The following is a 24,563-nucleotide window of genomic DNA, read 5'->3' on the forward strand; positions in this document are numbered from 1 at the left end:
TTTTAATATATATGTATATCGCGGACATAATTTATATCCCATTTTATCTATTGGAAGAAATAGAAACTTTTTAAAAGTTGTATCGCACAACCACATACAAATTTGATTTAGTTTGAAATAGTGTCAAAAAACAAAACAAAAAAATATTTTTTTAGTTTGAAGTAATGTTTTTGAAAGCACTTCAAGGTTTATTTTGTTGTTGTCTTTTTTCTGTGTAGATCCCTACCCTTACCCCTGTTCGTTCTAATTACATTTATGTTATTCTATTTTCCTTTATCTTCATTTTTATCTATACTCTATCGATAACAAAATCGATAGTAACATCCAACAAAATATCGACAGCAAAAAAAGTCGATAAAAATTTCGGTAACAAAATCGATAATAATACTGGTAGCAAAGTAGATTAGAAAATCGATAAAAATATCGATAACGAAATCGATAAAAACATCGATAACAACATCGATAAAAATATCGATAACAAAATCGTTCAAAGCATCGATAACGAAATGGATAACAGAATCGATAATAAAATCGATAAATAATCGATAACAAAAATCGACTAGAAAGTCGGTAAAAATATCGATAACAAATTCGATAAAAATATCAATAACAATATCGATAACAAAACAAATAACAACATTTATAAAAAATATCGATAACAAAGTCGGCGAATATATCGATTATTATATCGAAAATATCGACAGAAAAATCGGTAACAATATCGATACAAATTTCGATAACAAAATCGATAAAAATGTGGAGCTTAAGTATATGTATATTACGTTAAAAAATATACGTATTTCAAAGTGCCGGATTGGAAATCCAATAATCATTTCGTTGAAGGCTTATAACTTCTCACCATAACTGTGTTTTTGTAATAACCTACCACCGTTTTAAAGTCCACGAATTGTACTTTATTTTGAAAAATTATTTTTTTGCGCTATCACCTTTAATACACAGAGATAGTTTAATTCGGTTGCGTTTATAACAACAACAAGTTAAATACAATCTTGTAAAAAATAGAGAAAGTGATGAAAAATAAATCGACAAAAATCTTTTTCTAAAAAAATTGTTTTAGCTGCTTTACTGGTTTCACATATTTAAATAAAATTTATGTAATTCATTTTTTTAACTGTGGTGTCGTCTGCACCATATGTGTTTAACCGATATGCATCATATATTGATGCAATTCTTATATTAGGGTAAAATTGGGTAATTAAATTCGAATTTGTGTTCAATAGAAATTGCGATTATTAGTTTTCCAAATATAAGATGTTCGATTAATCGAACACAGGGTCTGGTCCCATTTTTATTTTATTTATTTTATTTATTTTACATATGCATCTCGTTGCTGCTTCGTCAAAGAACTTTCTATTTTTTAAGGACATATTTGATTAAAAAATATGTAAAAGTTATTACTAAGATAGGCAAAAGAGAAAAGTCGAATTTTGAAAAAGGAATCTGAAGCGAAAATATATTAAAGTAAGGAAAAAAGACGGTTGCTCTAGTTAGGCGGGCTTATCTTACTCTTGCAGCATTCCTTTGGCCCGAAGATTTATTGGATGAAGATCCTTTGATAATCTTGCTTGTCCTTGAATATTCGCAACTACGTTTTTATCAGCGCCTTCAGTCGAATGAAGCAGTCAAGTTTCCATGCGTTAATAAAAGCAGAATTCAGGAAGTCCATAACGGGCAATACCACTCTAGGATCACTATAATCCCTTAGCGCTGGCTTGTCGTGAAGATGCGTTTCACCCATCTCTATTTTAGAATTTTGTATGACCACAGTAGTCAGATACAACAATTTCCCCTCCATTGTTAAATATATGTATATAAACACATAAAAATATGTGTCGGATTTGCACAGAGTGTATTGGATTTACAGGATAAGGGACGTCAATAAATCTTGGCCCGAATTACGCCATAATCGAATAAAACATCGAGTATTAGAAATTCAATTCTGAGTCCGGTTCCGAGTAGATAGTCATCACGGATGGCATGATGAGGTCCTTTATGTGAGGTGACGTACGTGTAAATTATGCAAAGCATGTTTACCGGACACAAATAGGAACAGAGTAATATCAATCACAATATCCCCGTTCCTTTTACTCTGAAAAACAGTCAAGAAAAAATAACAAACAAATGGAAAAACTCTTTTAAGCATTTTCTATAGCCGCGTGCAGAGTAAAAGCTCTCTCTGTCAACCGCTGGTTTAAAGTGCTTGTTAAAGCTTAGTCAATATAAAGCTTTCCAAAAATTTTTTATCTTACCGTTTTTTTTTTATCTTTCGATCAGTCATATTATAGCTTATTATGATCTAAGATTTTCATATAATTTTTATTAAAGATTTTTATAATTTTCAGATCTTAAATACTACAAACTAAATTACATTGACTCTGTTGCAGTGATACTGCCAATTATAAACAATCACGCTTGGTTCTACAGACATATTTACAATCTACATTTATACACGCTTATAGTATATAACTATATATATATATATATATATGTATAATAAGAATATAATAATTGTGTATTTAGCAGGTAAGTGTGTACATTAGCTCACACTCATGTGTGTGTGTGTGTGTGTGGTTAAGAATTTTTGTGCGTGTTCGTGCGTGAGTATTAACAGAAAGGTTGTGGTTTTAATTAATTCATTAACATGCTGATATCAAAGCAAGTGTAATAAATATTGAAAAGCTGCGCGTGAGTAAAATCAAATTAAGTGCGAACGATTATTTTAAAATTCATATTATCTTAACCAAAAATAGATGTACATATACAAGCTATATATATGTAGTATTTACAAACATAAGTAATAATTTTTGATAAATTTACAGATTAAAAGCAAAAAAAAATTACATTTTAATTTATGCAAGTATGTTGCGCTCTATGATTGTGCACTTCTGTGTTGTTGACAAATTTTAGCTTATTCAGTTAGTGATTTCCATTTTGAAATTTCTCTTCTACGACACATTGATTAAGATGACCTTGAGCAAAATTGAAGTGCCGCAATTGCTGATGTTTGTTTAATTTTTCCTAGTACAGATTTATTTGTTTTCTTTTTTCCGCTGTTCTTACTAACCCAGTCTTAAAAAACGAGCGATTTTTCGTGGATTTGTGTGTGTTTATGTGTATTCACAATTGTGTTAGTATTTGTTAATTTGCGCTGCATTCACAAACAGAATTTTCTGTTTTTCAACACCACTTCCTTCACTTTGCTTGCACTGCCACGTTCCGGGGAAAATGTATACGTTTGGTCCTTTTTTTTGTGTCTATTGCCTTTTCCTAAAAACACTCCTTCTCTTCAGCTATTTTCATTTGAGCTCTTTTAATAGCCCAATTTTTTTAGTGCCTTAAGATCTACATCACCATAGTAATCCTCGCTATAAAAATGTGGAAAGAAAACAGTGAATAAACAGAATGAAAAAGGTTTTACATTTTTATTTTTATTTTATTTTTTTTTTTTTTGGTTTTGTGTTTTAGTGGCTTGCATTTTTCTTTTAATCATTTCTTTGTTGTTTCACTTTAATTAGTTTAATTTCACTTTTTTCGCTGTCGTAGAATTTTTTAGTAATTCCATTTAGTCTGAGTTTAATTACAATTATCTTTAGTGGTTTGAAAGAGTTTCTCGGTTATATAATATTTTTTTTACAATTAAAATATATTCTTCACTGGCTTATACCATAGTGGTATTCGCGCTTCTGTGTATTCGCTGTATCCTGCGTGAGTGTAACTGGACGTGCGTGTGGTTGTTGTTGCATGTGTATTTGATGTACCGCTAGCAACAACAACTCCCACGCTCATGCAGTTACGATTACACAACATACAACGAATGCACATAAGAGCGAATTCCCCTTATATTTTGTGCAAATGTTACTATTTCAGTTACTGTGTAAGTACATACTTATATACGATAAACGTAATTATAAGTGTAAGTGCAATATGAAAAAGTAATATTTATTAATTAGTTTTTAAATTAAAAGCAAATTATTATTATTAGTGTTAATGATTTCGCATGCAAACCCAAAGTATACATATATAAATGAAATCAAAATATAAACCATAAATGCTATTGTCTTCTTCCCTGGTCGAAAGAATCCACCAACATCAAAGCCTTTTTTTGAATTCTTCCGAAGAGAGCCGACTGGGAGGGAAACTTGATTTCTCTACCTGGATACATCATATGTACTCTGAGTCCCCGGAAGTAAAAAGATCAATTCATCTGCCCTATTTTGCGAGCGTCTTACAGGCAGAGGTATTTGCTATAGTCGAAGGCTGCCGTCTCTTAAAACGTAGTGGATTACGTCACGGCGAGCGCGTAGCCATTTGCTCAGATAGCCAGGCGGCCATTAAGGCCTTAGCGTCTTTTACAACAAGGTCGAAACTAATCAAGGAGTGTAGGACGCTGTTAAATACACTACGTAGTTAACTGGATTTAGATTAAGTTTGGGTCCCTGGTCATGGTAACATTCCAGGAAACGAGGCGGCAGACGAGTTAGCCAGAGAGGGTTCCAAATTGGTGTCGATCGAGAACCGGATCTCACCCCCAAATTGTAATCTTATATAAAGATATATTGCTCCACAATCTCCGGAAATCGGATCAAAGATGGCGCACCGTCGAAGGCGCCATTTATCCAAACTCTTGAGGCCTGTGCACAACCCTAAGAGAACAAACAACCTACTAAGGAAACCCAGACCTGACGTTTCTGCATTTGTTGGGACTCTTGCTGGGCATTGGCCGATTGGTACCCACGCGAGAAGGATGGGAATCGCCCCCAACGACTTCTGTAGAAGCTATCCAGCTCTAATGAGGAGCAGAAATACCATACTAGGACCATATGAGTTCACATCGTTACGAGAGCTATCTGATATAAGTCTCCATAACATACTCAAATTCATCAACTACGCCGGTTGGTTCTAACATATTCATTCGAGGTATAATGGTATCAAAATGGCACTTAGCTGCTACTTGGGCATAATAGTTTTTCGCCACCATTCTAACTTAACTTAGCCTTGAAAAAGCACTTTGCTCTTGCTGTAAATTTTCTTTAATAAATTATATATACCAGCGTTTTTTTTCTTGAGAGCTGCAAAATGATTTAGAAAATTTTGATAGAAGAAAATTTCTTTTCCATTTCTTGTGCGTCATTTTATACGAATTTTTCGTTTTTCATGAGAGCTGTGAGTTTAACTGCGAATGAAAACATGCAATGCATACTTATGCACTTAACAAGTATTCGAAGATTTAATTTGCCAACTTCGTATTCGTTCCACCAAAATGAGCTACATAATCAAAATACAAGTTCAGCAATCTTTTTCGGTATTCGAAATATTAAAAAAAAAGTAGGCTGTCGTGAAAAATTAGCATCTCCATCGAAAACTAGTAACCGAGGAACATTAACATTAAAACTCCCTTTTTAAATTTTTATTACTTTTGAAAGTTGAGCGCATCTTGTGTGTAGTTTATAGAACTTTTTATTAAACAAGTAATTTTTAAGCAAAAAAACACAACCACAACAGGTACCATCTTTCCGTTAAAAAAAAATATATATATATTGAAATCCGTAGTCCAAAGTTATGTGATAGCATACATAAGAATAGAAAAAAATATTCCGAGGAATTGATAACCTCCCCCTTTTTTGATCGGTTAAACATTTTTGTGTTCTTTGTTAATTTTATGTAATTAAAGTGCAATTTATGAAGCTTTAAAAAGTTTATTTATTTATTTCTATGTACAGCATACTTGCATGAATGTGTTTTAAAGAGCATACATATTATCTGAAGTGAATTTTTAGTATTTTTTGGTGATATGTCTTTAGAAAAAGCAGTGCTGCTCCGATACAACTAACTTCGAGTAAATGCTCGATACTTTTTTTAAGTACTGAGAATTTTTGTACTCGAAACCTTTCCGCAAGTACTTAGGTGGATATCGAGTATGCGGTTAAATTATTTACATGTTTTTTACCTATTTAGAAGTTTGGTTGTAATAATATATGAATCATGATTTAGTGATTTTGGCAACATGTATATATACCTTAAGTTGTATTCTACCTAAAATTATAGGATGCAAATAAATTAGCCCAGTGGCAAGCTGAGCAGTTAGAGAAACGGACTTCGACAGTGCGTTAAAAAGTGAAGTTGGCTAAAGAAATGAAGAAACTCTCAATGCCGCGTTTCCGTGCAAGTCAAATTTTCAAGTTTTGCATGATTTACTGCGACTGTTTCCTTGGTTTCGGCCGAAGGTCCTCGATCAAACTTTTGGCTACTCTTAAGGTATGCACACACCTATGCGATTCTGTCGGTGCGCAGCTGTTCTGACAAAACTTACACTTATACAATTTTTCTGCAGCGATTTATTCGAACATGCACAGTTCTTCTTTTCGTCGTGCCGAAATCGCTGACTGCCGCGTTTTGAGAACGAAAAAGGTCAATAGAAGGATTTCACAATATTAAAACAAAATTGCACATAAGAAAACAAAACATGTTTGATGTGGAAAAGTTAAGAATTTTAGTTTTGTTGAAAAGTATATATTTTTTTTGTCGAAGTAGTAACGTCTGTAGCATCAAACATGGTGCGTATTCATTGCGACAGAATCGCGTAGGTGTGTGGATACCTTTATGGTAAGTTTTGGTCGGAAAGTACTCGAATTGTTTCTTTTTTTCTTCCCATAATAAATATATACAAAGACCTATTTGTAAACATGTACAGACCCTTTGATTTTATTACATTAGTTTTACGGAATGCTATAATAAGTTCGATACGAGTAAGTATCCGATCAATGCATCGATACTTTTCTTCGATATTTTTAAAGAGTACAGCAATCAAGTACATGGCGGTATCGGAACAACACTATGCATGGGAGAAACGTGAGTTAGTGAAATTTATCCCTATTACAGCTAAATACTAACCTTTTATGAAATCAGATTTTTAGGTGTAACTTTACAAGAATGGTTTCGTGCCCGCTATGTGATGCTTCCAACAGTAATTTAGTACCGTTAGAGTGAAATTGTACGCTTTCAGAGATATACATAAAAAAGAAATTTAATTTGCATGAGAGATATCACATGCCGTTTACATTAAATCCCATTTATTTGCCAGTATAGTAATACGATGCTATTCTCAGAAGATGCAAATGTGAATTTGAGTGAAGCAAGCGTAACGCTTATGGTTGAAAAGTACGGCAACCGTATCTCGACAGTATTGCCGTCACAAACTCTCTCATCGCTACAGTTTTTACTGCAATAGTTTTGGTTACAACATTATTGGAATTTTTTGTAATTCGTAACATCCAGTTAGTTCACTCTTCAAAGAACATTTATTACGATTTGCATTGTGGCGACGTCAGTTACAAGCGAATGTGTCCTCTCGAAATTCTGGTTGGGTACATATGTATATTAGAGTGGTTCATAAAAACACTCTTTTTGGAAATTCATAAACTCTACATCAGAATATTGTTATTTGTGATAAAAAGTGAGACATGTGTTTTTTTATTTTGAAAAAAAGTTTTCTTAGAGGTCGCGCTGGTCGGTTTTTTATAAAAACGCTGATGTTCTCCATTTTTTTATTTTCTTGACATGTTAAAATGCAGCTAAAAATGTGGTTTTTACATATAATTACTCTGGTATTATTGGGGAACTTTCCCTTAATTACACACCTATCTTGGACAATTCGAATGGGTCTAGTTCCCGAAAATATGCTCTCGAAAAGATACTAGTAAAATTAAAACGTTGATACTGAACGATTTACGCATTGTCATGGGTTGGAATTTGTTACCAGGGGGTTTCTAGGGTTGCTAATTAGGAATCTGAAGTCAGAAGAAAATGAACCACTCTAATCTATATATTTCTGGAACAAGGGAACGTGAAATTTAGAGTAACCTCTGTAATATATTTTATAGAAATTTCCATTCCGTTTTTTATCGCATAACTCTCGTAAAACCTATGCCGAAGACGTATATACAAATATTCAAGATTCTCTGCTTTACTTTTGTCTATAAGAGCTCTCAAGGAATTCAACTTGCTCCGAAGTTCTTCTGTTACAGACTTTTCTTACTCGGAATCCCATCGCAAATCAATACTGTGTGAATTAATCATTCCTATACATATATGGTGCAGTTTCACGGAAGAATCTCAGGAAATGGAACGATATGCCAAAGGGTTTTACGAAGACATTGACATATAAATATGAACATACAGTAAAGTACTCTCTCTTGATTTTGTTTAGCGTTCTTACCATACAAGCGCCTATGGCCGAGTCCAATAAAGCACATTAGTATTTTAACTTTGTGCCAAATGGTGCGAATTGGAAATCCCAAATAAAGCCTCGCCTTCCGTTCCGTTCGCAGTGGTTATGTGCACTAAGCATCTTGCTGTATTGCCGTGTATTTACAATAGTGAGATTGACCACAGCGAGTAAAATAAAGAGACAAGTTTTGTTCTACAAACCATAGCCAAACCGACAAGTAATGGGTAAAATAACAATACCATGCAACCGCATGTCTTACTAACCAACTTATCCCTTAACAGTTGCCACAAAGTTAAAATGTCAAAATGACAATCAGAATTAATTTTTCGCCAAATATCTTTTTTTTACTATGTGAAAGAACCAAAAGCTGAGCAGAATTGCAGCTGGTTTTGCATTCATACTCTGGAGATGGTCAACAGAGAACGATGTGGCATTATTGAGTGAAGAATTAACAATTTGTTTTGTTTAGGAAAGTGAAGTGAATGCGGGAAAATTCTTATCAAAAACTGGAAGTTGAATTGACAAACAGTCAACTAGTAGACAGACAAACGGCGAAAGACAAAAGACGAGCTATGAAATTTCAACAAATTGAAAGAAACAGTTTGAGCCAGGAAACTAAAGAAAGCAAAAACCACAAGAGCGAGCAGCAACAAAAAGCCCCGTAGTGCTATGCAACAGGATAATTGGGGTTGAACGTGGTAGCCCTACAAGGGCGAGCGGCAATGTACAATACAAGTAGGACAAGTATGACGGACTTAAAAAACTGAAGATACGAAAATGTGGTACATAATGTGAAAGCGAAATGCGAGTAACGTAGCCGCAGGGCAAGGCAAAAGCGGCAAGACCCGTTGCGATGGAAGTCAAACAAAATCACTGTGACAGTAAATCGCATCAAAAATTATTTTTATTTATTTTGTTTGTTTGTCTTGTTGTACATATGTATGTACATATGTATTCACATATATATATATAAAATATCGCCGTCGGACACGTGGCGCATATGTTTGGCTGCATTTTTTTAAGTCTACGCGATGAAGGACACAAAGCAGCTGAGACTTGAGGCCAAGCAATATAAAGAGCCGCGAAAATAGAAATAAAAATCTTTGTGCTGGACGCAATAGAAACCGCAAAGGACAGCAAGAAAGAGAAAAAAGTAAGAACACAAAAACAAAAGGGAATAAAAATTAAGAAAAAAAATCTAGTTATTCCGCCATGGCAATAAAGACGAGTGTTCCTTGCGTCAAGGTTTATACTAGTACATACGTACATATGTATGTATGTATACGCGTACTTTCGTAAAGCATCAAACTCAGCGCTTACAAGCGAATGGTCTGTAGGAAAATTGCGTAGTTTTAAACTAAAAACACAATCGCCCCTCCGAATCGGCGAAAAACTGTAGGTCCCTCCCCTTCGTGTGACAACGTCAAGGCGAACGCCACAAGTCGGTATCTGATATGTATCACTATGACATAGTGAAACCGATCTCCATACGCTTACGCCCCCAGATCACCTTTGCCATGCCTATTCGGAGCAACGAGCTGCTACAACCTTTTAGTACTCTCGCATTTAGAATTTAATTCAATCTAATTATTCCTAAAAAAGTATCTTCCAATCTGGAGAACGTAACACTAGGGCATGCATTAAAGCATGCATATACGTGCGTCGAGATATTCCTGCAGGGTATCTATAAATCACAAAAGCAAACATTGTCAAGCACAAAAGATATTAAATAAAATTCAATTAAATTAAATTGACCAAAGCGGGAACATCTTGTTGGTGGCATAGAGAAAAGAAAGCGTATGCTACAAAACTAAACAATACCAACAATATTAATAACAAATCAACAAAAAACCCAACTGTAAACGAATCAACAAAGTGAATTCACTGAAAAGATGTCCAGCAACAATTTGCTAACTGATGCTCTCAGTCGCATGTATGTATGGGGATATGTGTGTAACTCCACAGACGCCATGCGAAGTCCTTCAAGGGCATGTTTTCGATATACATACATGTGTACTTAGATGTAAAGTTTATACCACGAAAGCTACATGACAGCTGTATAAGTTAGCGTTGAAGATTTTAGCTGTCATAGTGGACGCAACGGAGCCTTAATGGCGCGCAAAGAATATCCCTTCAAGGCAACCACTTTTGTGGTAGTTGTTGTTGTGAGAGTTTAGTGCTGATTTGTAGTGAGCTTTGCGGAATTAGCTCGATATTTTTCTCTGATTTTGACATTTCTATTGTAAACGTGTGTTTCTGTTCTTTGTGTGCCTTTGAATACTTCTTGAGGATTCATGGAAAGGAAAAGAAATAGTCTGAAACTTAGATTTTACACGTACATATATGTGAGTACATTGTTACGTACGTTCACGGTAAAGTGTGCAAGCATTTACATTATACGCATTAAAATTTGCAAAAAAAATCATCTTTTTAATTAAATTCAATAAAAGACATAGCAGGTAGCTCTTTACTAGTAAACTAAAATAACGAAAAATGGATCGTACCACAAGAAAATGTGTCTAGAATTTTTTATTTAATTGAATTTTAATAAAATTTACAAGCAACGATTTGTGTGTATTTCGGCAACAAACCTTCACAAGTTACGTTGGCATACTTAGTAGTAGATACATCATTCGCTTAGTGAACAAGAGTTCAGTAGTTCGAATATAACATCACGATCCACTTTTTCTTTTAATATTTTTTATTTTAATATTTAATATAATTTCTTAATTCATTAAAGTAATATTTAGCCGATTTTCTAAATCCAAAAAAATTTGTAACAACATGGAATTGGTTTTCCGTGTAAAAAAAGTCGCACCTCTTCACAGATAATCCAGGTATGTAAGTTAAGGCTGAACTCCGTTACAAGATGGAATGAGCTTGAACTTGTGTGTGCCATAGCACTACGGTGTTCAAAACAATGAACTGGCTGATGAATTGGCGAACTGCGAACTGTGATCTACATCAACGACGACGATTCACTGTGTACATCGTGTTTGGAGGACAAGGATGCTACGGAACATTTCCTTTGCCGGAAGTTTGCGGAGGAGAATTGAATTCCAACCGCATCTCGTCTCTTGGCCTTAAATACAATGAGTAATAGGGCCTGAGTGCTTGGAAAAAATTGTTTTAGGGTTTTCTGGCCACCAACAGTTCCACTCCAATCCATCATTCGTGATATAATAAGTAAGACAGCTTCAATAAATTGTTTCATATTCTGATAGCTGACCAAGAAGTAGTTGTAAGAAATGTAGATTATACTACCTTATAATGCTGTCTACTAGCCACTTCATACTCCTCACCGACAGTATTATTTCTCTTCCCTAATTTACAAACGCAGACATGATACTGTGAATGTTTGGGCAGAGGCGAGCACCCGAACTCCTACTCATATCTCTTCGTGCATGCCATAAGATATGTGTGTGAAAATTCGCGCATGCTCTGAGTGTTTGCGTGGTAAGAAGAGATACATCGTTTTGCCCTCGTTCACCACCAGACCCATTCGCTTTGCTTCTCTATCCAATCCCGAGAAGGCAGAACAGACGTAGCCTATGTTCTTACCGATAATGTCGATATCGATGTCGTCGGCATACGGCGGCAATTGTACGCTCTTGTAAAGTATTGTGCCAGAGCGGTTCAGTTCTGCGACTCTTATTATCATCTCCAAATCTGATTAAAAAATCACATTAAAGGGAGTCACCTTGTCTAAAACCTTGTTTGGTATCAAACAGCTCGGAGAGGTCATTCCCAACTTTGACAGAGCTGATGGTATTACTCAGAGTCATTTTGCACAGCCGTATTAGTTTCGAAGAGATACCAAATTTTGGCTTCGCGGCATAAAGACAACTTCTATTCGCGCTGTCGAAAGCGGCTTTGAAATCGACAAATAGATGATGTGTGTCGATCCTATTCTCGCCGCTCTTTTCCAATATTTGGCGTATGGTAGATTCGTCGAGCCTAAAGCCACACTGATAAGGTTCAATCAGTTCGTTGACAGTGGGCTTTAGTGTTTTACACAATCCACTCGATAAGACCTTATAACCTATGCTTAGAAGGCTGATCCCGCGGTAGTTGGCGCGAATGGCGAGTTCACCTTTCTTGCGGATCGGGCAGAGCACACTTAAATTCCAGTCGTTGGGCATGTGTTCATCTGACCAAATTCTGTAAGAGCTGATGCACCTCATCAGCTCCTCACCGCCGTACTTGAATAGCTCGGCTGGCAGGCCGTCACCTCCAGCAACCTTGTTGTTTTTCAGCCGCGTAATCGCTAATTCGTACCCTGTCATAGTCAGACGGTGGGACATCGACTCCAGCACTATCGACTGCGGTCTCGATTTCTTCTTCTACACAACTTTCCGTGCTTCATCCATCTCTAGGTCGCCATGGTTGTTTTTACACGAGTTCGCACTTATCTTGAAAATTTCCGTAAGACGCCTAACACTCTGATAAAATTTTAGGGCGTTTTTCCTGTGAGCCAGCATCTCAAGCTCTTCGCATTCACATATTTCGGCCTCTCTCTTCTTATTGCGGCAAATACGTCTGAAATCCAAAATTGCGGTTCGTGTCGATATTTGGGCCTCGGAGTGTACGTAGGTCCAAAACTTTGGAATCGTGACATCCGTCTATCACAATGTGATCAATTTGGTTTGTCGTTTTCCGATCTGGAGACAGCCATGTAGTCTGGTGCATCTTCTTATGCTGGAACCTATTACCACATATTACCATCTTACGAGTTTAACATCGTGTCGCGGGCAACGCTCATACGTGCGCCCCAAGCGCTCATAGAAGGGATCCTTGGACGCCTTGTCCTGCTCTGCCGCCCGCTCAACTTAACCTAACCTAACGTTTGAACGTAGTTATTCAACAAATCTTCCTGTTCATGCGCCAATAAAATTGAACTGTTCTGTTACCGGCTCAAACGCAGAGCTGAGCTTTTGGATCATTTATTACTGAGCTTTTCAAAAAGATGATTTTCTCGTAATCTTTTTTTCATCTCATTTAATATTACATACTTAACATTCTCAATGCAATTTAGTTGACTATGTTGGCATCGTTAAAAATAATTGAAGTCAAATGTGGCCAGTGGATTTTATATTTTGCGGTTATTTTAGATTTTTGCACTAATTTAGCATTAGCATATGTTTTTTCGACACTTCTGTAATTATTTTGCGCTTCTCATTTCCTTTTACATTTTCGCACATTTTCATCGTATTTGTGTGGCTGCTGCTTTTATAGAAGTATAAAAAAGCACTACTCTTTGGTAAATTATATAAGTGCAAAAGAAATTGCGTATAATTACACTTTGTCTGCGTTTATTCACGCAACATTCTTCTTTGTTTATTGCACACAGCAGTTTTTCGCTGATGCTTTGTGTGCGCACTACAAGCACACACATTCAAACTCAAACATACCCTGCAGTGAAAAGCCAAACTACTCTGTAAAAATACCAGTTCATTAACTAGTCTGTGCTAAAGCGATGGCCTACCAGTTGACAATTAAGAAGATCTTAAGCGTTGAGCGACATCTGCCTTTAAAATTGCCAAACCAGACAATTAATTGCTTTTCTACAAATGCCGGCTGCGGCGTCGTCGCGTGAAGACTATCGACCCGCTTGGAGGTGGGTAGGATTTTTAAAAATATTCAATGTAAGTCAATATATTTAATTATTTCAATTTAAATATCTATAAAGTCAAGATTCTTTGTACGCGGTAATCTCGAAAACTACTGAACGGATTTTGACGAGATTTTCTCTAGTAAACTCTGTATCGACAGGAGAAGGATCTTTTTTCACTTCGAATTTTAATAGAGTTGCCGCCTGTCTAAAAAACTATAAGATCCGCACCGTTCGTTGCATTACAAAAAATTAGGTGTCAAATGAAAAGGATTGGCCTCTAGAAAAGCACTAATATTTTTTTTTGAATAGGGTTGCCGCCTCTTAATAATATTACTATATTCAATCATAATACGAGTAGACATCAGTTCTGTACTGGCACTGTCAAATGAAAAGACTTAGCCTCTACATGCGCAGTGACGTATTATTTTTCTGAGTAGGGTTGCCACCCATTAAAAAGTTAAAAGATTTTCGCCGTTCGTTGAATTACAAAATGAGATACGAAATGAAAGTGCATGGCTTTAGCGTGTACAAAAATTTTATTATTTTCTAAGTAGGGTTGCCACCTATTTAAACTTACTATCTTCTACACATAGTAGAAAAGGAAAGTTGAGATATTTTGGGTACGCCACTGAACGTATTTAGACGAAATTTTTTAAGTATAATCTGTATCCATAGGAATATCATCTTGAGTCCAGAAATGAGGAGTCAGATAAAATTGCTCGGCTCTTAGATGTTCAATAATGTATTACTTTTTGACTTGGGTTGCCACCTATTTAAAAATTGCTTTTTCATTCGAACATGGTACGAATAAAAAAGTGAGATGTGAAAAGGAAAGGCTTGGCCTCCAGGTGTTCAGTAATCTATTATTTTTTGAATAGGGTTGCCACCTTTCTAAACACAATAAGATTTTCAATGTTCATTGGACTAAAAAATGAGGTATCAAGTGAAATAATATGGTCTCCAGATAAGCTTTTATTTTTTTAATGGGCCTGCCACCGCTTTGAGCCGTGGACCTCAACACTACCACACCAGTGCTCTGCTCTGTCGGCCATTGCGACTAATAGAGCGCCGCGAGCAAAATGGCATACTTAAATATGCTTTTTGCGAGGTATAATGTCACTAGTATTTCCACTAGTAGCCTGAAAATAGAAATCTCGTAGGACATCGCAATGTTAAAAATACCAGTATGTTTGCAATGGCAAGCATGTGTTTGCCTTTTTTGCGCATGCAAATCTACTAATAATCCTGCCGACACAACGCAATCTCCAGTGTTGCCAAAGTAACCAAGCAACCAGCAGACCAACCAGTCAACCAACCAACTGGCAAACCACCAACCCAACAGTCGATGGCAACCAACAACAGACCAACAACAAATGCATAGCAAATAGCAGAATGTGGTTACACTTTGCTGCTTTTCTGTCGCCAAAAGCACCCCCCCCCCCCCTCTCCTCTAGCCACCTTTGCCTTACATCTACTCATTTATACTATTTAGTTATTTGCGTGCGAACACACAAAGCGAATTTAACTTTTAATTGTGACTAAACATAAACACTTTTTAACCTCATTCGCAGTCCTTTGCCACACTGACTACTCTATGCTCCCGCTGTTTGTGTGATGCGTGTGTGCGTTGATATTTGTGTTGTTTGTATTTCGCTTTGCTTTTAAGCTTTATGCTTGGTGCAATGCGTTTTTCGTTTCTACCACGCTCGTACATACTATGTTGTTACACGCACAGACATACATATGTACATACACAAACACTTCTATTTGTTTTTGGAGCTATTGTTTTTCTTTGTGTTGTTGTTTATTATATTTTACAGTCCTATGCGCTGTGCATGTTGTCGTCGCCTGTGGTTTTCATGCCTCATGACTTTTTATTGCGTCAACATTAACTTTCTATTAACTTAAGCAGCAAGTAAAAGTGCAATCAGATTTTAGTGTAGCTTTGTATGTATTTTTTTCAAGTTTTTCTTTTGGACTAGAACGACAAACAAATATTTATTTAGCTAATGCAGGGTAATGGCAATTATTTTGCTGATCTGCAAACTAACCTGCGGCTTTGCGAATACAAGCTTTTTATTTTTCTTTTGTATAGGCATATACTTACGTTTGTAGTTGGTTTTAAGCAGCGTAGAAAAACGGACGACAAAATTTACATTTTTGCGAAATACGTTTTTTTAGTTTTGAATACTTTTGCTCTGAGAGACTAACCCATACCACAATTAAAAAATTAAATCTGGCAAGTGAAGATTAAATTTTCGAAAATTGAAAAAAATTTAAAGAAAAACAATTTTAATGAAACATATCTTTTATTAAGATTCTAATTAAAACAAGTAAAGAAGTATAAGTTCGGGCGAAACCGAATTTTACATTTTTACCCAGCGCAGATGTCAAATCAACTTTCTCTCAACTACCTAAAGGTCTATAGCAGTCTTATGTATTGTTAAGAGATTGTTGTAAGTATTAACTTAGAGTCATTGAGCGTCCTCAGTTATTGAAATATCGGAATTCGCCATTATATGGGAAGCGGGTGTAGTTTTGGTCCGATTTGAATAATTTTTACAAATTGCTTTTCCATACCAAAGTTACTAAATGCACCAAGTTTGGTGGAAATTGATAACTCGCTTATCGAGATACATGTTTGTGGTCAAAAGTGGGCGGCGCCACGCCCAAAATCCAAAACATTATAATAATCTAATTTTCTGCTCAGTGGTAATTGCAATTATCGATTCTGAGTCAATGAGCTTCAGTAGTTACTGATTTATCGCAGTTTTCGTGTTTATATAAATTACCGTTATATGGGCGTTAGCTCGATCCTAAACACGGCTGGTACCGAGTTTGGTAAGGATTAATGAAGCCGGTTTTTTACACAAGAAAAGGTGAAAAGAAATTCCGTTTTTGGCAATTTTTAGAGTTACGACAATTTTTATAATCTCAAACTCCTCTAAAGGCATACCTTCAAACTAGAGTGGAATGGTGATTAATTGCAACTTTTTTTTGTGTAGGGACTAACCCAACTTATTGTGTGTTCTTTTTCTAAATTTAATATATTTAAACAATCACATGACATGACGTAGTCCCGGGCTAAAACTACGTTTGCATCAACCAACTCCAGCATCATTGGAAGCCGTCAACTCCAGCAGCTGTGTTGTTCTTTATCCCCGAAATTGTTACTTGTATCCCATCATAAACGGATGGTTTCCATTTTGTATTGTTGCAAAATTCAAATTAAATTTTTAGTATCCCATCAGCTTTTCATTAGCTGTTAAAAAGTACTTGGTGTCTTTGGACAAACATTTAAGATACAACTAAATTTTCTGGCCAGAAATTTTATGCAGCTGATTTTAGAGAAAATGTTTATGAAAAAAAAAGTTGAAAGGAATTTTCAAAGGAAATCCTTCTTTACGGTTGAAAAATATATAATTATTTTAGGAGCGGTGACAGCGCAACCACTTGCGGAGTGTATTTGAAAGCATGTTTGGTTCCTTGTTTTCTTCACTCCATTCCGCTTCTTTTCTATTGGTAATGTATCGATGCTATGTATTTATGTATGAGTATGTAAAATATCGTCATTCGAGACCATTTTATGAGCTGGGAAATGTTGGTCTACGACGAAACAAGATTACAAATCTAATCTAAACACAAATCGACCAGACAGACGGACATAAGAAATGGCTGCAAAGTTCTCATGGAGATTTGAAGTTTTCATTTAACGCAGCTTCTCTCGGGACATTTCGGTAGCGAAATGAGTTAAAAAATTGTTTTTTTTTTGGCAAATGTTAGTTACATACACAACTTTCCTTACAAGTTTCTAATTTAAAGTTAGATTGTTAGTCAATATTGAAATAAATAGTTAAAAATCTTACACACACAGAAAGGCAGGCACACAAATTTACATTGATTAAGATTGATTAGTTACTTTATTTCCTTAGAAGTAACGAGGTGATATAAAACCCTGTACCTGAGAGTGGACTTAAAAGTCAAGCGTTAAGAGGGGGCCACACAAGTGTATGTTTAACTATGTACATGTGCATGTACTAATAAATTAATCAGGGACCGGGATTTAAACAAAATCACTCTTTAACAATTAGTTTTTGAATTTTCTCCTTAAGTAATGAGGGTTTCTGACTTTTGTTTTATAAATCAAAGATAACAATTATTTTAGATTTTTATCTGAATTATTTGCAAATAACAGTTATTTTTAATTTTTAAATTATATATCTAAGATTACAGTTACGGAAGATGATTTATTTTGGAACGAATTTTCGTCATCCCTTATCAAGCTTGGTTTGCAGACATTTATTTATAAAAGTCATCAATATAATTCAGTCGCTGACTTTTATTTTTAAAATCATACTTATAAAAGTCATTTGTATAAGTCGTAGTAAACTTTGGTTCTCCAATACTTTCATAACTGCAAAAAATTATGACTTTTATAAGTATGATTTAAAAAATTAAAGTCGGTGACAGACTTTTATTAATGACTTTTATAAATAAAAGTTTTCAATAACTGTTATCTCGGACATATAATATAAAAATCAAAAATAACTGTTATTTACAGATTATTTAGATACAAATCAAAAACAATTGCTATTTTAGATTTGTAAAATAAAAGTAAAAAATGATTGTTATTTTTTTTGTTTTAATTTTGCATAAAAGTGATTAATAAAAATTTATTTTCAAATTTTATTATTGGTGAAAGAAGAAATCGATCGGTATATATCACTTAGTTGTAGAACGTTTCCTTCGTAATGAACTTTTCAATGAAAATTTTCATCAATAACTGTTATGTTCGGTCCCTGAATTAATAGATCTTCAGGAATATGTATGTATGTACTGTATGTAGATTCTATGAAATAATTACAAATGAAGTGGAATTAAAAATGGGAATTATCAAATCAATATCTAATCAGTGGGAAGAGTAGTCGAGAGTAGGCACGTTTGTATGTACATGTATTGAACTTGGAAGGGGAATATTTCTTTTAATTGAATAATCTGTATCATACTGGATTTTTTTTTTACTGAACGAAAGGAGTGTAACTTCCTGTGTAAAGGAGGGAGGGTGCAACCAATAATGTGAATGAGAAATGTTTTTAAAGACAATTGAAAATGTTGGTGTAGGTAAATTTTGAAGAAGCTTATGGGCCTATTTTTTAATTCATGCTTTTTTACAAATTTGCAAATTATTTACAGACTGAAATAAAGTTTAAATAATCTCATTTAGGAATCAAAGGCTTCCTTAGAATCTTTTAAGCAAATTCCTTGTCTTCTTACCCTTTTTTTATAAGCTTCATACATTTAGAAAAAAACAAAAACTTTAAACTTTTATTTTTAATATTTTTTTTTTAGTTTTTTGTATTTTCCATTCTTTTTCATTTTCTCTTTATAAAATAAAATTATAAACTTACAATCAATAATCACTTAAACGTACAAAATCTCTAAAATTTACGCGACAACTTCAGATTTTACACAACTTCAACTTCTCCTTATTTCAATTTTCATTCCATCTGTTTTACATTCATTCTTTCGTCGTAAGTATTTGTGCTGCGCAATGTATTTTCATTAAAATTACGCAGGATCTCCCTTTGCTGTGTATATACGAATTTTTTCTCCACAATATGTTCTCTTTAGCTTAGTTCATTCTCAATATTAGAGTGAATCTAATCTCAAATTTATCTTGTTCTCTTTCGCTTATGGTTTCTAATTTAGATAACTTTTTTGAAATGATGAGTAATATATTTGAAAAGTTCCAAAGTCTAGTCGAATATAGAACCACCATATAAATAACATTAATATTTTAACACATTTAAGGGGTAGACGTCTCTGGTATCAAGTCAGCTGCGCTACCAGAATTGTAATGATTTCTCTTTTAAAGAGAAATGCCGTTTATGGAGAGGAGAACAATATTTTGATTACGAAGAACGTTTTAGTTAGGAGCTTCTTAATCGAAAGAACAATTGACTTGTGATTAAATTTGTAAAAGGATCGATTTGTGAAGTGTAAACTGAGCGTTTATAGTAAGGGCAGAGAGAGAGAGAGAGAGAGAGAGAAGAAGAGAGGGTGTGATAAAGTCAGAGGTTCACAGAACTTTTGTGAAGGTATGCGTGTGCGTGTAAGAGATTCATTTTAGAGTTTATGAGGAAGAGGCGGCGGCTGCTTTGGCTTTTGATGCGTTCTTAGTGCGACCTTCACTATTCAATCCAGCTAAGAGTTCACTTTTGCGGATGCTCTTCAAGTCCAAATCGCCATAGTAGTCTTCACTGTAATTGTATAATGTGGAGATGGTAGATAAGGTAAAAAGGGTTAGAGGATATCTCGCTAAGAAATCTTAAGCAAATATGTTTTGTGTGGGGAAGCTGGTTTTTTACAAGTCTTAAGAGCAGCGGAATGCAAGGGCTTAAAGAAATTTGTGCAGTTTGATAAAGTGCTTTTATAGGGAGAGAGATAGAGAAAGGGTCTGATAAATGAAGCAATTAAATGCATTGCAGTATGAACAGGAACAATCATAAGCGAATGAAAGATTTATTTCAAGCTTTTTTAAACTTAAATACATTATAAAATCTCAAAGTATTTAGTATTAAAAAAAATAAATAAATTGAACAAAAATATGCCAACACCGCAAATAAAACAACCATACTAACTTATGCTATTTATTTTCGTGGAAGTGCATGCGATTTAAAGTGCTAGCGAATGATTCATAGTGAAAAGTTAAATTCTAATGTTTCTACTCACCATCCGGGAACATCTTCTGGATCTTCGCAGTTGCCTGTACCATCAGAATCGCCAATCTTGAAGACAGTGCCGATCGGGCAACCATATTCACGAGCAACACCTTCCAAGCAAATATAGTATTTGCGGCAATCTTCAGGGTGAGCATGTCTCGAGAATGAACCGGCATTGGCAAGTTCACCGGCGGCTGGACAACTGAAACCGTTGGCGACTTCTGTAAATACAATTCGAACGAATTAGTTTTGGTGCGAATGAAAAGAGATTTTGCGAATTTACTGTACCTTCGTTTTTGCACTCTGGCACTTGATCGGCCCACATGCACACACGAGCATCACGATCGTAGGCAAGACCGGGCGAGCACTGGTATCTGGATGGTTCACCGTTCCAACAGTTCCAGAAGACATCGCATTTATTCTCATCGGGGAAGATACCGTACAGACGAGAGCAGTGCGGTGTGGAAATTGGAGGTTCTGTGAAAGAGCAAGATAAATATTTATTTATTAAAATGAAAATGTGAGGAGCTTTTATTAAGTTTTGGTTAGCTAGGCGTCTGGTTAGCTTGAAAATTTTTTAATAATTTAAGAAAAAATATGTTTTCGTAACAAAATTAAGAAAAATCATTTACCAGGCATACAATTTTGGAACCCGACAAATTTGTGGAAAAATTTTTAAAACTCGATATTGTCTGATAAATTTAGACTTCAAATATTCCTAGATATTTTTTTCTCTTGCATAATAATCGTTAAATTAGTTTCAATTATAATTTTAATTTAAAAATACCCCAAAATACTAGGCTGAAACATTATTTCAAAGATAAAATTCTGTATAATTAAAAAAAATTTGTTGGTGCATAAGGACGAAAAATGCCATATTAATTTTCGAAAAAAATATATGTTAAGGACTAATATACACACGATAATATCCCCGAATTTCGACTTCTAAACTTTATTAGCTCAAAAAATAAAATTAATTAAAAACACATTTTCAATAAGGTGGTCCAAAAAAGCATGTGAAAAAGTAAAGTCGGAATTCTTATGCTCTCACCCCCTAGGATTGTTCTGTACTGAAAAAATATACCCTTGTTTTTTATTTTGCAATAGAAAAATATTTACATCTCAATGTATTTTATAATAGTATCCAATTGCTTATTTAACCATTTTTTTCGTAGTAACTATGTTTTATAGGTCCGCCAAGAACCCTAGAAAGTGCAATAGGGTGACCAAAAAATCTTTAGTATTAAAAATGGTTAAATAAACAATTGGGTAATGTTATTTGAAGTCTTCTGAGGAAACCAGAATTCTATAAAATTTCTACGAAAAGTAGTTTTTTTTTCATTTAAAATACATGGAAAATTTGAAAGCCTTGAACGACCTCTTAACATTTTTTTATTTCAAAATAAAAAAACAGGGGTTTATATTTTATTCTATATAGAATAATCGTTGGGGGTGAGAGCATTCAAATTCCGACATTACTTTTTTGGGCCCCCGCGTATTCATAATTTTCCTTTCATTGGGCACCCATACTTCTATTTCACATTGCACTGAATTTTTAAAATAATTATATCTAACATATAGTTTTGTATGTAAAAAAATATCCTGACGTCAGAGTGCAAAACTAGAAACTCAAATTTGGTTTCGTGATTGTTTCAATGGGCTTGAAATCTTTCTTTGTTTTTGTCGTACGGTTTTTTCGGCAGGTTATTATGAATTTTAGGCAAAGAAACACTTCTAGAAATAAACATATTTTTAGTTAATTAATGCTTTTTCTGCAACCAATAAAATTTCGAACAAAAATCAGCTACAGGAAGTTTTTAGAATATTCTTATTCACTCAAACAGAAATAATATTTTACATATACCATCTCACTCACCCAATTGCGTGCGGTCACCACAATCCACATTATGTAGGTAATCACAATTCTCCGTCAGGAATTTCGGGTCTGAGGAATCGAAGGCGAGACCATTACCGCAGGTTTTCAATTCCGCAACATTATTGTCACACTTCCAGTACTTGTCGCATGACAGATCGTGTGGGTAGAAACCGAAATCATCGGGACACTTGAAGCTATCTTGGGCAACGGCTGTAAGAGGGAAAGGAAAATAAAGTTAGTACATTTTAATCAGCATAAAATTAATAGAAATTAAAAAATTAGATCCTATTCGAGCAGAAAAAGCGGAACTGAAGGTCTGATTATGCATATTTCGCATAAATTAGCACAACTTCTTAAACGTAACACAACTTTACAAAACTTAAGGCTGATTATATGCTTCGCATGCAACCAAATTTATCATTACTACCAACCTTATGCATCGACGCAATAGGGTCATTCACGGTGTACGAACAAAAGCATCTGATTGTTGGGTTTTTAAGGTAAGAGGATTTGTTTACAGAAAAATTCATTTAAAAAAAAACGTAATCAACTACATATCTATATTAAATCAAATATTTACTAGAAAGAGCATTTACCTTTCATTTGATATATAATTTTACATAGTTAGCTTTAAGGACAATATTATAGTTTATAAATTTATTTCATATAAAATAATATTTTAGTATATAATGAAAATTTTGAATAAAAAAATAGCGCGATATTTTCTTCGAAATGTTCGCCTGCAGAGCTTTTTTTCTTTTAACATATAAATTCACATTTTAGTATTCAGTGATATTACCAAAGATTTTTTTATTATGAATCATATATTTCATTTAAGGTGTTTTTGTGCTGCTCTTCCTTATCTTATGCATATCTTTTAATATCGTTAAAAAAAAATAAAAATATGTGTTAAAAAAATTGCCATAATCCATATATACATATATGTTATATACATTTATGAAATCAAAGGACTTTTAATTACCTTTCCAACCCTATGAAAATTGGTTCAAAACTTTTCAAAATATAAGCTTTTGAAAATATTGAATTTGCACCAAAATGGAATTTATTCCATTAAAATCAGAGAAAAGCGGCGGGCCATGCTCACTTTTTCTTAGTTTAGCTCAACGGGCCCTATTCTTAACTTGTTCGCACAATTACATAGATGGAGCCGTGAATCCCCCTAATATGTTTTCCATACATCTCTGTAAAAAAAATAATGCTATTGGTACTACTGCAATTTAAATGTCACTTATGAAAAGGTGAGGCAAAATCTAAACTCAACAGATCGCTAATTTTTTACAAGTTCTGCTAATTTCTGCGTAATGGAATACATACAAAATGAATTCAACAGATTTTCACCTGACAGTTTGAAATTGATGCGAAGTTTTGCGAAGTATGCATAATTAGACCATAAGGCAACATCTGTAAACCAACATTGTATGCGTATTCAAAACACCCATGCATATACATATAGTATACTTATCTATGTATTGCACTGCTATTTGAAAATTTCCAATTTTCAGATACATACATACAACAAACTTTCATAATGCTTGAATAAATTTATTCATCAGAAATTTCTACGAAGTGAAATGTGGTTGAAATCAAATGCTGGTTATTTATCAGTTGCGTTGCACTACAATTTTTTTACTAAGTAAGTATGTACCTATGCGATATTGCTGTTTTGTTGCATCAATAAACTGCCCCGTAAAGTTGGCAAGCCCGTTGGCTATTAGCATATTTATATGGAGGCGTACCCGCAGAGTATTGCTGACAGTACATTTGGTAAATACCGGCAGCTGGCAGCTTGCAACATGCAACACTTTCAATTGAATTTCGTTGCACACCAGCGCAAGAGCACACACAAATACACAAGCACATCCGCACAGGTACCTAATAAATGTGTAATAGCTTTTAATGACGTTGTTGTGCTGAGATACAAACAACAAACATGAAATTGTATGCTGGTGCGCGCATCTGCGAATTGGTGAATGTGGAAATTTCCGTTAGCTGATTGAATGCAAGCGCTTGGCGCGTTGCGGAGTATAAAGCGGTAGAATGGCATACTTTTGTGGCAGCATAATGCCGCTAGTTGCCTAGGTG

General features: G+C 34.6%; 1 protein-coding gene across 2 annotated transcripts in view; it reads right to left on the reverse strand.

The window, feature by feature from the left end:
- Nucleotides 1-3,319: 3,319 nt before the first annotated feature.
- Nucleotides 3,320-24,563, reverse strand: part of LOC118737566 (protein obstructor-E) — a 64,080-nt gene continuing 42,836 nt past the window's right edge. Inside the window, exons 2-5 of one of the 2 annotated variants that reach the window (XM_036468148.1) lie at nucleotides 22,461-22,670; nucleotides 20,873-21,061; nucleotides 20,595-20,805; nucleotides 3,320-3,386 (exon numbers count right to left, since the gene is read on the reverse strand). In XM_036468148.1, the coding sequence (XP_036324041.1) occupies nucleotides 3,332-3,386; nucleotides 20,595-20,805; nucleotides 20,873-21,061; nucleotides 22,461-22,670 (665 nt within the window). In that variant the 3' untranslated portion in view covers nucleotides 3,320-3,331. Of the gene's footprint in view, nucleotides 3,387-19,258; nucleotides 20,123-20,594; nucleotides 20,806-20,872; nucleotides 21,062-22,460; nucleotides 22,671-24,563 lie in introns of those variants that run through there. The other variant, XM_036468147.1, reaches the window with a different exon arrangement.

This window comes from Rhagoletis pomonella, unplaced genomic scaffold, assembly GCF_013731165.1.
Source record: "Rhagoletis pomonella isolate Grant_MI unplaced genomic scaffold, Rhpom_1.0 Rhpom_scaffold_00004, whole genome shotgun sequence".
NCBI classification, from domain to species: domain Eukaryota; kingdom Metazoa; phylum Arthropoda; class Insecta; order Diptera; family Tephritidae; genus Rhagoletis; species Rhagoletis pomonella.